The 13,965-nt window shown below is 48.9% G+C and overlaps 1 protein-coding gene across 1 annotated transcript in view; it reads left to right on the forward strand.

The window, feature by feature from the left end:
- The first annotated feature begins 5,476 nt into the window (after window positions 1-5,476).
- Window positions 5,477-13,965, forward strand: part of LOC144268931 (antigen WC1.1-like) — a 50,724-nt gene continuing 42,235 nt past the window's right edge. The window contains exon 1 of the mRNA XM_077824281.1: window positions 5,477-5,540. Coding sequence (XP_077680407.1) covers window positions 5,477-5,540 — 64 coding nt within the window. The remainder of the gene's footprint in view (window positions 5,541-13,965) is intronic.

Here is a 13,965-nt window from a genome sequence, read left to right on the forward strand (position 1 = left end):
GGGCTCACTTTGGGGAACTGAACTAGGTTGAATATATTAGACCCCAAGAGAGGAGGAATACTGCTTTGAAGACTTCTTGCTGTGAGTGGATTACTTTGGGGAAGCTAATGGGAAACTGATGGGCCACCCCAGACCACGAAGGGTTGCCCTGGGACAGAACCTGTCTACAGTCCCAATCTGGGATGGGATCTCCATTTTATCTTTTGAAAATTTGCAAGATGGAAAAACCATCCCTCCCCCAGCTCTACTATTTAGGTTTGCTTCTTTCCTGTGTCCCTGTAACGGGGTCGCTGCTTCTGAGCAGCGATCATGGCTGGGGATGGCTCTGCAGGTGCCTTTGCCTCAGTTTCTCCTCACCAGGCTTTTCCATCTCTCCCAAGAATTCACATTGCTCAGCCCTCCGGCCAGGTCACTCCCAGACTTCAGCCCCTTTCAGGGTACTCAAAATACAAAATAAACATGACCTGTGGCAATAGTCTCAAGTTAACATGAGGTGATGTTATGAGTGTAATATAATCTCATTGAAGGGTGACAGGGCCAGAAAGAGTTCATTAACTCCCAGACTGACCTGACCCATGGCGCAACTTCAGAGGCTGGTTTGGAAGATATGTAAATGAATAGAGCTTTGAAATGCAGCCTGTATTGTTAGAGATAGAAGAGTAGCTGTTTGCTCAGGTCTTGTGATGTAAGCAAACAAGTCTTGTCTATGGCTATAGCTTTGATTCAAAGATCAAAAAAGGAATATTAACATTTAGGAAGATACTTGAGTGAAACAGTATTATTGTCTATATGTCTCTTTGTGATATATGTGAACCTGTATCTGAACTGTTTAATGGATAAATTATCCTGTGCTAATTGCCATGATGTTGAGAAGAAGAAAAGTTAAGCCTATCGTTTTCTCAGGCCAAAAGGCTGCTGGAAATGTATAAAAATCTTGGGACACAATCCTTCATCTCAGATCCGCTTTGGGTTTCAAGAAGGGGAAACCTTAAGCCAGAAGGATTGAGATCCCCCGTCACTGACTGGAGTCACCCTGAATATGGACATTGGACTATAACCTATAGGCTATTTCTAAAAGGACTTTTGGCAACTACAAGCTCCTCTCTGCTGTGTATCTGAACCTCAAGAACTGAATTCAAGTCTGTCTGGATATTGATTTTTTAACCAACACTCTCTCTTTTCTTTAATACATTTTAGTTTAGTAAATAAGAATTGACTGTAAGCGTGTATTTGGGGTAAGATCTAAGTTATTATTTGACCTGGGTCTGGGGCTTGGTCCTTTGGGGTCAGGGGAACCTTTTCTTTTATATGATGAAATAAGATTTTCAGAATTTATCATCATATGTTTGACATGTGTGCCTGGATGGAGGCCTGAAGCTGGGTACTTTAAGGGAACTGCATTGTTTGGACTTCTGAGTAACCAGGGAGGTAATACAGAAGTTGTTTTGTGCTGGCTTGGCAAATCTAAGTATTAGAATATCTACCAGCGTTTGGAGTTTGTCTGCCCCGTTTTGTTTGCAGTTCACCCTATTTGAGTCATCTCAGCTGGCTCCCACGGGCAGCACCGTCACACATGAATTAAAGGTTTTCCATCCCTCCTGTCATGGAGTCCCCAGGTGATGCTCTGGAACTGCTCCCTATGAAGCCAGGCAGGACTCTGGGGAAGTCTCCTTTCTGTGAGCAGACTGTCTTCAGGACACACAGCTCACACAACTTCCACCTTCCTGAGTCTGACCTCGGAGCATTCAGCATTCTCTGCCCCTCCATGTGCTTCCCACAGCAAGTCCGCCCAGGTGGGGTCCTGGGGAAGCCAGAGGGTCCTGCACCCCAACTTTGCAGTCAGATGTGACTCTCAGCCAGCCAGTAAAACAAAAGGTTTATTAGAGGACAGGAACATGGTCTCAACCAGAGCTTGTAGGTGCAGAGAACAGGACCCCTCAGCTGGGTCCATTTTGGGGGGCAGTGAGCCAGACAACCACATCTGCACTTCACTCCAGGTCCCCAGCCAGCCCCAAACTGAAACTCTCTCCAGCCCCTCCTCCTCTGGGCTTTGTCCCTTTCCCGGGCCAGGAGGTCACCTGATTCCTTTGTTCTCCCACCCTTTAGCTCTCACCTTGCAGGGGGGAAGGGCCAGGTGCCAGGAAACAGGGTGTTGGCCATTCTGTGTGTCCAGACCCCTTCACACACCTGTCCTCTAGGGCTCTGCAATGATCATACATCCTTACCCCACCACCTAGATACTTAAGAACTGCATAGGGGAAATTGAGGCACCTCCACAATATTCAGAGGAAACATTAAGAACAGTCCCATTTCATCACACCTCCTGAGCTCAACTCACAGTTCTTCTCTCTCTCATGGGAGCACTCTCTGGGGTTTCCCTACTGGGAGTGCAAGTACAACACAAACAGAAACAGACTCCTGCGCCCTCCTAGGCTTCACACTCTCCTTAAACAAACTTGGTCTTAGTCCTTACCAGAGCGCTGACTCCCAGAGCTTTTCCTGGAGCCTGGCCTCTTCTCTGCCTTGGCAGGTCACTCCCAGCTGTACCTACCTGGAGACGTTTTCTCCCCTGCAGCCTCAGGGTCTCCTGCAGGAGCCTTCTTGCTTTCTGCAGCCATCTGCCACTGCCCCTTTCTGCCCAAACTGCTAGGCTAAATAAGGCCAGATTGTGTCATGTGACCCACTGTCATTCTCCCCACATGGAGAGAGTCACGGGTGGGGCTGGGCCCATTTCCCATTAAAGGGGCCAGTCACTCTGCAATAAATCCCTTTTCCTTGCCACCTCTTGTTTTCAGGGAGAGGAGGTAGGAAATATGACAAGCAGCTTCTTCCCCAGAACCTCACTGATTATAGACATTGGTGTCCTGGGAGGCAAAAGTGGAGCAAATTTCCATTGATCATGTGGGTTTATGGCTGACCCACAACACAGAGACTCAGAGATTGTAAGGCCAGAAAGGACCATTGTGATCATGTAGCCCAGGGGTGGGCAAACTTATTGGCCCAAGGACCACATCGGGTTGCGAAACTGTGTGGAGGGCTGGGTAGAGAAGGCTGTGCCTCCCCAAACAGCCTGGTCCCAGCCCCCTAACTGCCCCCTCCCACTTCCCGCCCCCTGACTGCCCCCCTCAGAACACCCGACCCATCCAACCTCCGCTGCTCCTTGTCCCCTGACTGCCCTCTCCCGGGACCCCCCCACATAACCGCCTCCCGTGTGAAAAAGAGCAGCCCCTAAAGTCCTTTTCCACAGCTCAGCACCAGATGTCAGGGTAGAGCTCATTCTGGCTCTGCTTACATATATATGTTTTCGTATAATTATACTTATGCTTGGATTTATTTGGATTTTAAATAAATTTAAACAAAGTCTTCCTGTTCCTATTTGTGTGATTCACCAATCTCACTTGATAATAATCTTAGATAGCTCCCTGAGTAAGGAACCTGTTATTAGTGACCTGTTCAATTTGCACCCTAAATTTATCAAAGGCTACACCTGTCAGGTAGCCACTTTTTAATCCATAACCAAGTTGAACATTATTTATCAACAAAATTTGTAGTCTCACCAAAAAGGGACATCAAGTTAATTTGACAGGATCCATTTTCTATAAACCCATGTTGTTTGGCATTCATTAAATTATACTCATTTAATTCTCTATTGATTGAGTCCCATATCAGAAGTTCTATTATTTTGCCTGGAACCAATGTCAGCCTCACAGACCTATAATTACCTTTGGGGTTTCTCAAACTGGTTGGGGGGGGGCATGACCCCTCAAGGGGTTGCCAGGTTATTACATGGCGGGTTGCGAGCCGTTAGCCTCCACCCACAAACCCAACTTCCCTGCCAGCATTTATAATAGTGTCAAATACGAATATATAATAACAAGTGGATAAATAGGTACCTGATATAGATAGATAGATAGATATTTTAATTTTTATAGCAGCCTTCACTTCCCCTCAAAGCCAGGTTGGTTTATTTTTAACTGCTGCAGCCCTTCTTCTTTCTTCTTTAAACCCCCTGCTAATAAAGCAGGAGATGGATTAATTGTTTATTATTAATAATAATAATAATTAATAATAATGATCAAATAGTTATTACATTTAAATTATTGAGGCACCCAAAGGCCCATTCAGGTCACAGATATAGACACACTCCCAGCTCCAGAGACCTGACAGTCCAAAAGACTCAAGAACAGATGCAGGATTGGATATGGGAGAAATAACATAAAAGCAAATTCACATGGTGATGATTGGTACAATTTCCTGTTTTGTCATTACTGTTTGTTTAAGTAGCAGTAGGGCTGAGTGAGGGGGAATGGCAGGATTGGGGAGCGGAGGTTGGTTAAAATAAGGAGAGGGAAAGAAGTGCAAGAGGCACACCCAGAGCTCCTCACCTGCCAAGCTAGTCACTGTCAAGTGTTTTTCCGGAATCACAACAGAGGGAGGGATCTCAAGAAAGGATTCGAAGGAGGATCAGGTGTTGGCTGCACAGATTTTTTGGGGGAGTTTTCTCCATAAAGAAAGGGCAGCATGGGAGAAAATGGAGAGGTAAAGAGTTAAAGATGTTTCCCTTAATCCCAGTATTTGTAACAGTTCTCTTGAGGAAGAGACTGCGGTAGGTGTGATGCCAGCCAGTCATTATTCTGAGCTATATGCCCCTTGCCTTGTGCCTGTTCCGTTATTTGTCTGTGTCCCAAGAATCAAGTAAACTTCTTTCCAAGGAGTCATCCCCCTACTGACAGCACTGATGGGCATAATGTGTGCCAAACATCCTGCTACCGCAAGAGAGGGTCATGGCCTACTCAGGAAGCCCTAAGATCTGCCTCTGCCACTAATGATCATGGTCTAGGCAGGAAACCCCAAGGTCTATTAGTAGAAGACTGTCAATATTACAGGTGGTGCTGAGGTAATTCCTCTTGTACAACGGCTGATCTCAGTGACACAACCTGGTTCTAGTGATTTGTCCTTGTCTCCAGTTGGGCATGTCCTATACTGGGAATTGGTCTTGTAATGATAACCTTTGGCACATGGGATTTCTTCCCTAGTTTTTAAGATAACCTGCCTCTAATGTCTCCCAACTGATGTCTAATACAACATAGAATCTATGAGGGTGAGAAACAGCTTAGATACATACAGTTTGTACAGCAGTTTTTCTTCCCGCACCAGAGATGGGGGTTAGCCGATGATCTGAGGCTGTGGTAAACCTGACGTCAGGAGGGGGCTCATCACTCATATATGGTGATGTTTGTTGCTTTTGAGTTTTATTGGATGTTTTAGCTTCATACATTCACAGATAAAACCACTGATAATAACTAAAAAGGCAGATGGGTTTGCTATTGGTTCCTTCCTGCAGCTGATGACAGCCTCTGAATCTATATATTTCCCTTCCACTGCTTTGTTGTCACTTGTCAGACATAGAGGAGCCCTGGCAGGTGTTTAGGGGCAGCCAGTGCAGTGAGTGAGGAGACAGCAGGTCAGGCTGGCAATGAAGGGTCATCTCTCCACTCTGGTGCTGTGGCTTCTTCTCCTCACAATTCAGGACACAGCAGGTAAGTCTCCTCTGTGTTTCACCAGGGGAGCTGGGTTAACTGGAACTAGGGTTGTGACTTTTACTGTCAACTTTTTACCATCGGTGCAAGGCTTGGACTTTTCCTTTTGGGATTGGATCTTGCCACTGTTACAGAGGCTTTTGTTACCTTGAGATTGGACTAATGCAATGACCTCTGTGTGGGGCTGCACCTTAAAACCTTTCCGAGAATAAAGCTGCTGGAAATGGCAGCGACTTACTGAGCGGGGCATCTGGCTGGGAGCATGTTACAGCCGTGCTGCAGGGTCTGCACTGGCTGCCCAGCTCTATGTGGAGGTTAAGGTGTGGTGATGATTTATAAATTCCTATATGGCCTGGGACGGGCCTCCCAGAGGGATCACCTCTCTACCCATGCTGTACGGCCACATCTGTCATCAGAAGGTTTGCCTGAGCTGGTTCCCCCTTTTATAAAGGAGAGAGTTGGCTGGTAGGGTGCTCTCTGTGAGGGCTCCAGGATGCTGGAACTTGATCTACTCTTTGGGTCAAAATAGCCCAAATTAGGTGACTTTCTGGGCACACTGCAACAGACACTTGTTTGGGGAGGGGGTGGGAAGGACTGACGCCATGCATCACATAATGAGAAATGGGTGGGAAGGAGTTTATGTAGGTGTCTGTCTGGCTGAGATCCTGTTGAAATGGTCACTTAATGTGGCACGGATTTGAGTGTGTTACCAATGCGTCCGGGTGCCCAGAGCCTTGGCTGGGGATCACTTTAGCATTTTAAACCCAAACAAATATGTCAATAATTTGGGATCCAACAGAAATGTTTGTTTGGTCCAGAATCTAACAGCTCCAAGGGCCAAGTCCCGGCTCCTCACTCCTCCATTCACTCACTGAAACCAGTAGAAGTTTTGCAAGTTTGAGGTGAGCAGGATTTATCTAAATAAACCCAGAGGTGATTCCTCCCTCACAGGTGTGTGTGTTTGTGTGTGTTGGGGTGCAGTGTGCAATGCCCTGTGCCCTTGGGGGTACTGGAAGCTCTGCCAGCAGGAAGATCTATCCTGCAGGAGCCCTGCCTCCCTCCCCCAGGGCTTCTGCTGGAGCAGAGAAGCTTTGAATCCTAGCTGGAGTCTAGAGAAGCCCGACCAGCACAAGCTGCATGGCAGAGGTGCTTCATCAGGGCCTCTCATGGCCATATTGGTTTCATTCCCTCAAGGCCACCCCTGCCCAGTTTCAGGTCCACTCTCATTCCTCCAGCACAGAGGGGGCTGCAGGCTCCTTGCTATCCAGTGTCCCAGCTGCAGGCAGACTTAACACCAGTGGGGGGAGAGGGGGCGGGGCAGGCAGACCATGGGTTACAGCAGCATGTGCTGTGGCAATTCATGGTGTGAATCTGGCCCAAAGACTCCAAAACTGATTAAAAATAAGGTCCCAATCTAATGTGGGCCCAGATACAGTTCAAATAATACAGTGACTGGAACCTGCTAGGCTGGTGTTAACAGCACGAGAATGATCCATGTGTCTGGCAGGGCAGTGAACTGCTCTTCAGTAGCTGGGTCACGGGAACCCTATGTGCTGCTGCGCCAGCCTGAGAAACTGACCCTGACCTTCATAATCAGCAAGGTCAGTCTCAATTATTGTCTTAGAGAAAAACCTGCCCTGATGTGTATTTCACAGACAGCTCAGTCACTGTGTGGTGAGTAGGGGGCTGGAACCCAGAAAATCCTGAGTAAACTGACTGTTCATCAGGTTACTTGGAGTTTATATTTCAAATTCTCAAGAAGTTCATATATAATGTGCTGGGGTTAGAGCCCATGACACAGCTGTGCATGACCAAAAGGCAGAGAATTCTATAGTGACCCCTGGTGAGGGATAAAGGACTGTGCAGTTATTTGTGGATAGTGTCCTATAATGATGCCAAGCACATGTTCAACTCAGTGGATTTTTGTTGGACTGATGAACATATGTGCATCATCCTCTAGAAAGTTTTTTGTTTTCTTTAGGAAGTTTGAGTATGTTTCACATGATGCAGACAGAGTGAGGCAGGGGTGTATGCAATGTAGGGGATATCACCATGTAGCTACTTTTTCCTTTCCCTCAGTGCCCCAATCCTCCTCCCTGAGCCCTGAGTAGAGGCCATGTCAGTCTTTGCCAGAAGATTGTGTTTCACAATTATTGGCCTATTTAAATTGTGTGGAAAAACAAATTTGTACAATGATGTGGGGTGCAGGCAAACAAATGAGAAAATATCAGGGACGGACCAAAGCCACGAGTTTCATTCCCAGACCCAGATGTGAACTTCCCCAGGGTTCAGGGTGCTGCATTTGGGTCATTATTCCAAGTTGGGCCACAGAATTAGTGGAAATATAAGATAGGTTCAGCATGCAAATGTGATTGTTATTCTCAGGGTCGGATTTACACCTTATGCACCCCTAGGCACAGCATCTTCAGCACCCTTTCCCCTCCCCATGTGGCCCTGCCTGGAGCCCCCCTCCCACATCCCCATGTGGCCCTGTGCCCCCCAGCAGCCCTGTGTGGCCCACTCTGCCTCCTGACTTGGCTCCAAGAAGGCTGCTGTAACTTTTCACTTGAGGAAAAAATGCATTGTCATAAATATAAAGGGAAGGGTAACCACCTTTCTGTATACAGTGCTATAAAATCCCTTCTGGCCAGAGGCAAATCCCTTTCACCTGTAAAGGGTTAAGAAGCTAAGGTAAGTAACCGCTGGCACCTGACCCAAAATGGCCAATGAGGGGACAAGATTCTTTCAAATCTGGAGGTGGGGGAACAAAGGGTTGGTCTGTCTGTGTGATGCTTTTGCTGGGAACAGATCAGGAATGCAGCCTCACAACTCCTGTAAAGTTAATAAGTAATCTAGCTAGAAAATGCCTTCGATTTTCTTTTGTTTAATGGCTTGTAAAATGAGCTGTGCTGGAGGGAATGTGTATTCCTGTTCTTGTGTCTTTTTGTAACTTAAGGTTTTGCCTAGAGGGATTCTCTGTGTTTTGAATCTGATTACCCTGTAAAGTATTTACCATCCTGATTTTACAGAGGTGATTCTTTTACCTTTTCTTTAATTAAAATTCTTCTTTTAAGAACCTGATTGATTTTTCATTGTTCTTAAGATCCAAGGGTTTGGGTCTGTGTTCACCTATACCAGTTGGTGAGGATATTATCATCAAGCCTTCCTCAAAAAGGGGGTGTAGGGGTTGGGGGGAGGGGATATTTTGGGGGAAGATGTCTCCAAGTGGGCTCTTTCCCTGGTCTTTGTTTAAAACTCTTGGTGGTGGCAGCATGTGGTTCAAGGACAAGGCAAAGTTTGTACCTTGGGGAAGTTTTTAACCTAAGCTGGTAAGAATAAGTTTAGGGGGTCTTTCATGCAGGTCCCCACATCTGTACCCTAGAGTTCAGAGTGGCGAAGGAACCTTGACATGCATCCACAACCCGACTGCTAGGTGTTTGCTGCTGCCCTCCAGACCAGTCAGCCTAAGCCTGCTCAGGCTGTTCTGGTACCACAGTGGCCTCTGGTGGGCAAAAGGCAGAACCGCAGCACCTTTTCTGCAGAAAAAAAAATTCTGCCTCCCTCAGACAAGAATTCTGCACGTGCTGCAAATGTCACCTAAGGGGAGGGGGCATGACGTGAAACAACATGAGACAAGGGGCTTGTGGGGCGTCTTGGCAGGGAGCGGGGCAAATAGGAGGCTCCCTCCCAAGAAATCCTGAGCAGTGCAGGCAGGGGGGAGGGATAGCTCAGTGGTTTGAGTATTGGCCTGCTAAACCCAGGGTTGTGAGTTCAATCCTTGAGGGGGCCATTTGGGGCAAAAATTGGGGATTGGTCCAGCTTTGAGCAGGGGGTTGCCTAGATGACCTCTTTAGGTCTCTTTCAACCCTAATCTTCTATGATTAGCAGCAGTAGGGCAGTAAACTATCCCAAAATACCTCAAATTGTGACTGCTAACCCCCCCTCCCACCCAGCAACTTACAGCTAGAAAATCTCATACTTGGCAACCTTCAGTGCCCCTACAATGCCAGAACCCCCTGGCATGTGCCTACTTTGCCTAACTGGAAATCCAGCCCTGGTTATCCAGAGAGGGGCTGATGGCTGCAATCAGGGAGTCTTCAATCCAAAGACAATCACAGATCTCATGAAAGCCAATGGCTGGGCCAATCACTCTCTTTTAGGCTCAACAGATGGAGCAATCAAGATCCTTTATGTAGTTGTAACAATGTTGGTTCTGATGGGACCCAACTGAGAGTGCCAATTCAGGACAAATTGCTTAAAGCAGGGCAGTTATAGCCCAAGGCTGGGGTTTCTGTGCACACCAAGGCAAACCAAATGAGCCAAACAAAGAAGACTTCAGTTTCACCCTACTGGCTTACCATAAGTCACACAAGCAATTCCCTTAGACACTCCAGTTTCCCAGTATCACCACCAGTGCCACTTGTTATGGGGACAAATGGTTATGAAACCAATACCCCAGTAAAAGAAAAGAGGTTCTCTCGATCCCAAAGGACCAAGCCCCAGACCCAGGTCAACATACAAATCAGACCTGACCCGCAAATCACGCTGTTGCCAATCCTTTAGAATCTAAAATCTAAAGGTTTATTCATAAAAGGAAAAAGATATAGATGAGAGCTAGAATTGGTTAAATGGAATCAACTACATACAGTAATGGCAAAACTCTTAGTTCAGGCTTGTAGCAGTGATGAAATAAACTGCAGGTTCAAATCAAGTCTCTGGAGAACATCCACAGCTGGGATGTGTCATTCAGTCCTTCGTGTAGAGCTTCCGTTTGTAGCAAAGTCCTTCCAGAGGTAAGAAGCAGGATTGAAAACAAGATGAAGGAGCTGCAGCAGTCTTTTATAGTCTTTTGTCATGCGGACTCTCTTTCTTTACTCCAAAAACAAGCATTGGCGCACATGGCAAGAAAAAACCTTGGCGATCTGTCCATAGGCAGGTCCCTGCATACCTTGCTGAGCCACAAGGTGTATCCGCCTTCTTTCAATGGGTCAGTTGTATAGCTGATGGTCCTGAATGGGCCATCCAGCAGGCTAGGCAGAGCTGACACCAACTTGTCTGGGGTGTTCCCCGGAAGCATAGCACAAGTTTGAAATACAGACAGTATAGAGCCAATATTCATAACTTCAACTACAAAATGATACACATATACAGAGAGCATAATTATAATCAGCCAATCATAACCCTCCCATAGACACCTCACACGACAACCTTCGTACAATATTTGATGCAAATATATAACAGAGGTTGCAACAGCGATCTATACGGTTACAGATTCTGTCAATAACGTCACAGTAGTTAAAACAGCTGCAGACAGCGGGGGCTACTGCCAAAGGCACTGGGCACATGGCAGGGCAGAGCTAAGCCAGGGGTTTCCCTTGTTCCCAATGCAGGGGCTAGGATGCTGGCGTCAGACTGTTTGAGGGAGAAGCCAGTAGAAGGAGTTGTGACCGGGATCCTGGAAGGGAGCAAAGAAACAAAGCCTGCTGGAGCTCGCTGGAGGGGCAGGCTGGGGGATTTCTGAAGAAGGAAACTGCCGGCTGTTGTTAGGTTTTACTGTGTACAGGGAAACAGGACTCTGTGTGCTCGTAGCTAGAGCAGCGTTACAGCCTTGGGTCCTGCCACAAGCGAACATTGCTGAGTTAACTCCATTGAAAAAAAAAAGCCCCCTTTTTCCTAGTGCAGACCAGGCCCAAGGGGTTTCCTTTGGGACTGGATTGAACAGAGCGGCACCTGGATAACCTTCCTTGTGGATTGCAGCAAAAGAAGTGTTTTATATTTGTTTGGCATTGAAGGAGCGGGATGGTCTGGCCACGTACTGGTGTGAACTGCACTGTTCTCTGAGCTCCATGAAGGCTCCATAAATGTGGTGTCCCTGGCTCAGCCATCCACTGCTGCAACCAGCCTGTTCCAGGGGTCACAGTGCACTTGGCATGTAGCCGTAACTCATGGGCATTATAATGATGCCCATACTTGCTCTCAGTACCAGGGACAGCCCTGGGTCTTCAAACCCTGTCCTGGGGACCAGTTCTCCCAGCCAATATCCCAGTGACCTCTCCTCACCTTCCCTGTTAACTGCTTCTCTCCCAGCAGCCAGCTTTGCATCTCCACAATCCCCAAAGATACAAAAAAAACTCTTGACACAACTGGGGGCAGGGGGTGGAACTCAGAGCTATTGGGGGAAAACTCAATGGCAGGGAGTGGAAGCAGAGTCTGCTGCTCATCTGGGGAAGGAGCAGCCTGTACTTGCAGGGTAGAGAGGCCAGGTAGAAAGGGGAGAAGAGGAGGGAGGAAGAGCCCAGGGGACGCAGGCGGGAAGAGACCAGCGTGGGGCTGGAACAATTTGTATAGTGGGGGTGCTAAAAGCATGTGGGCAAACTGTAAACCCTGTATATGATGGAAACCACTTCACGCCAAGGGGTGCGGAAGCGCCCCCAGCAGCCCTAGTTCCAGCACGTATGGAGACCAGCGGAAGAGAGAAACGTGTAGGAAGCAACTTTCCTTTTAAGCACCACTTTCCTCTTCTGAGTGTTGGAGCCTGTGGCACTAGTGTCCGTATGGGGGCGCTGATTTCAGTCCAAGAGAGGCCACTGCGGTTTAGCTCAACCCTGTGCCCAGTCGATTTAGCTGAATCCTCATGAGCTGCTCTTGGCCTGAGACTGCAGGGCCCACACAGGGATGTCACCTGTCTCACTGGGGCAGGTCGGGAGAGGAAGCTCCGGTGGGGAGCACTATTGCCAAGCGCCACAGATCAAAAAACATGAGACTATAAAAACCATCCACTCTTGCTTCTCAGTCTGTCTTTGGACTGTAGATCCCCCCTCTACGCCTCTGCCAGCGCGGGGGTGAGAATCGCAGGCTGAAAAATCACCCTTAGTGCACCCGAACTGCACGACTCCCCTGGCTGCTCAGCTGGAGACTGCGCTTACCCTCCCCTCACCCCTGAGACCGGGAACTGCCGTCCATTGCCCAGCACTGCCTTCACTCTCCCATCCTGGTTCAGTTCCTCCGACAGATGAAGGGCTGGCTGGGAAAGAGCTTGACAGCCACTGAGCTAATTCATGCAGCTTAGTTCACACTCACACACAGAACTTCTGTTACTGGTCAGGGGTGAGTTACAGACAGAGATACTGGAGACCTTCACACTGACATCAACCATTGACATCAACTACAATGTCACTGTAAACACAACAGGATTGATTTAGTCTTTTGCAAACAGCAACACTTCCCTGACCCCTGCCCCCAGACTTCTCTGCCTGAGACTGGGAAGCACTGTCCCCATACTAGAGCCCCCTCCCTTCCCTTCCCCATCTCTCCTGCCCCTCCCACTCCTGACCCCATCCCCTCCCTACTCCAGACTCCGTTCCCCTCCCCAATACTCCCTCCTGTCCCCCTGTTCCAGAATCCCTCCCCTACCTCCTGTCCACCAGCACCAGACCCCCCCACTCCATCCTGACTCCTCCATCCTCCCCAATACTCCCTCCTGTCCCCCTGCTCCAGGCTACCTCCACTCCCTCCCATTCTCTGCGCCACACCCCTCCCCTCCTCACCCTCTTGCTGCCCTGCTTCAGGCCCCCTGCATCCTTCCCCTACACATGATCACCCTTCCCCACCCCTCCCTCCTCCTTCCCCACTTATAAGAGCCCCTTTTCTCCCCATGCCTCCTTCTTTCCCCCTCTCTGCTCTCCCCCTTCCCCTCTCTCCCTCCTGCCCTGATTCCTCACCCCCTCCTCACTTCTTAATCCTGTCCCTCACTCCAGACCCCCTCCTCTCTCCACCTCTCCATGCAGACACCCTTCTCTAAACCGCTTCTCCTCCCCTCCCTCCTTCCCCCTGCTCCATAACCTCCTCCAACCCCATGCTCCCTGCTCTACCTCCAGACCACCCTCCGCTCCATCTCCACTCCTCCCTCCTGCCCCAATTTCAGATCCTTGTCCCCTCTCCTACACTCCCTTCTGACCCTCTCTCCTGCTTCCCTGTTAAACCCCACTGCAGACACCCCCCCACTTCTCCCTCCCACACCCCTCTGACCTCCCTCCCACCCTCCACTCCAGACCCTCCTCCCTCTGTCCCTCCTGCCCCCGTTACAGACTCTCTCCCTTCCCCACCCTCTTTCCTCCCCTTGCTCCAGAACCCCCTCTCCACCCTTCCCTCCGGCCGACTCATCGTCTTTACCCCAGTCCCTTGCAATCCTTGAATCTGCCTCCTGTCCCCTCAGTGCCCTGCTCCACTCACTCTCCCCAGCCTCCTTTCACAGGGTCTCTGCTACCCATCATGGTCCCAGGGTCCTCTCCAGCCCCCTCAGCCACACAGAGACAGCCATGTTCCGAGTGGGCTTTAGTGGGAAGTGGCAGCCAGCTTTATTCAGGGCGGCCATATGCCCACATGCTGACAGACTGTAGGGAGATGGCGGCATCTCACTGACTTC

The sequence above is a fragment of the Eretmochelys imbricata genome, chromosome 1 (genome assembly GCF_965152235.1).
Source record: "Eretmochelys imbricata isolate rEreImb1 chromosome 1, rEreImb1.hap1, whole genome shotgun sequence".
Lineage (NCBI taxonomy): Eukaryota > Metazoa > Chordata > Testudines > Cheloniidae > Eretmochelys > Eretmochelys imbricata.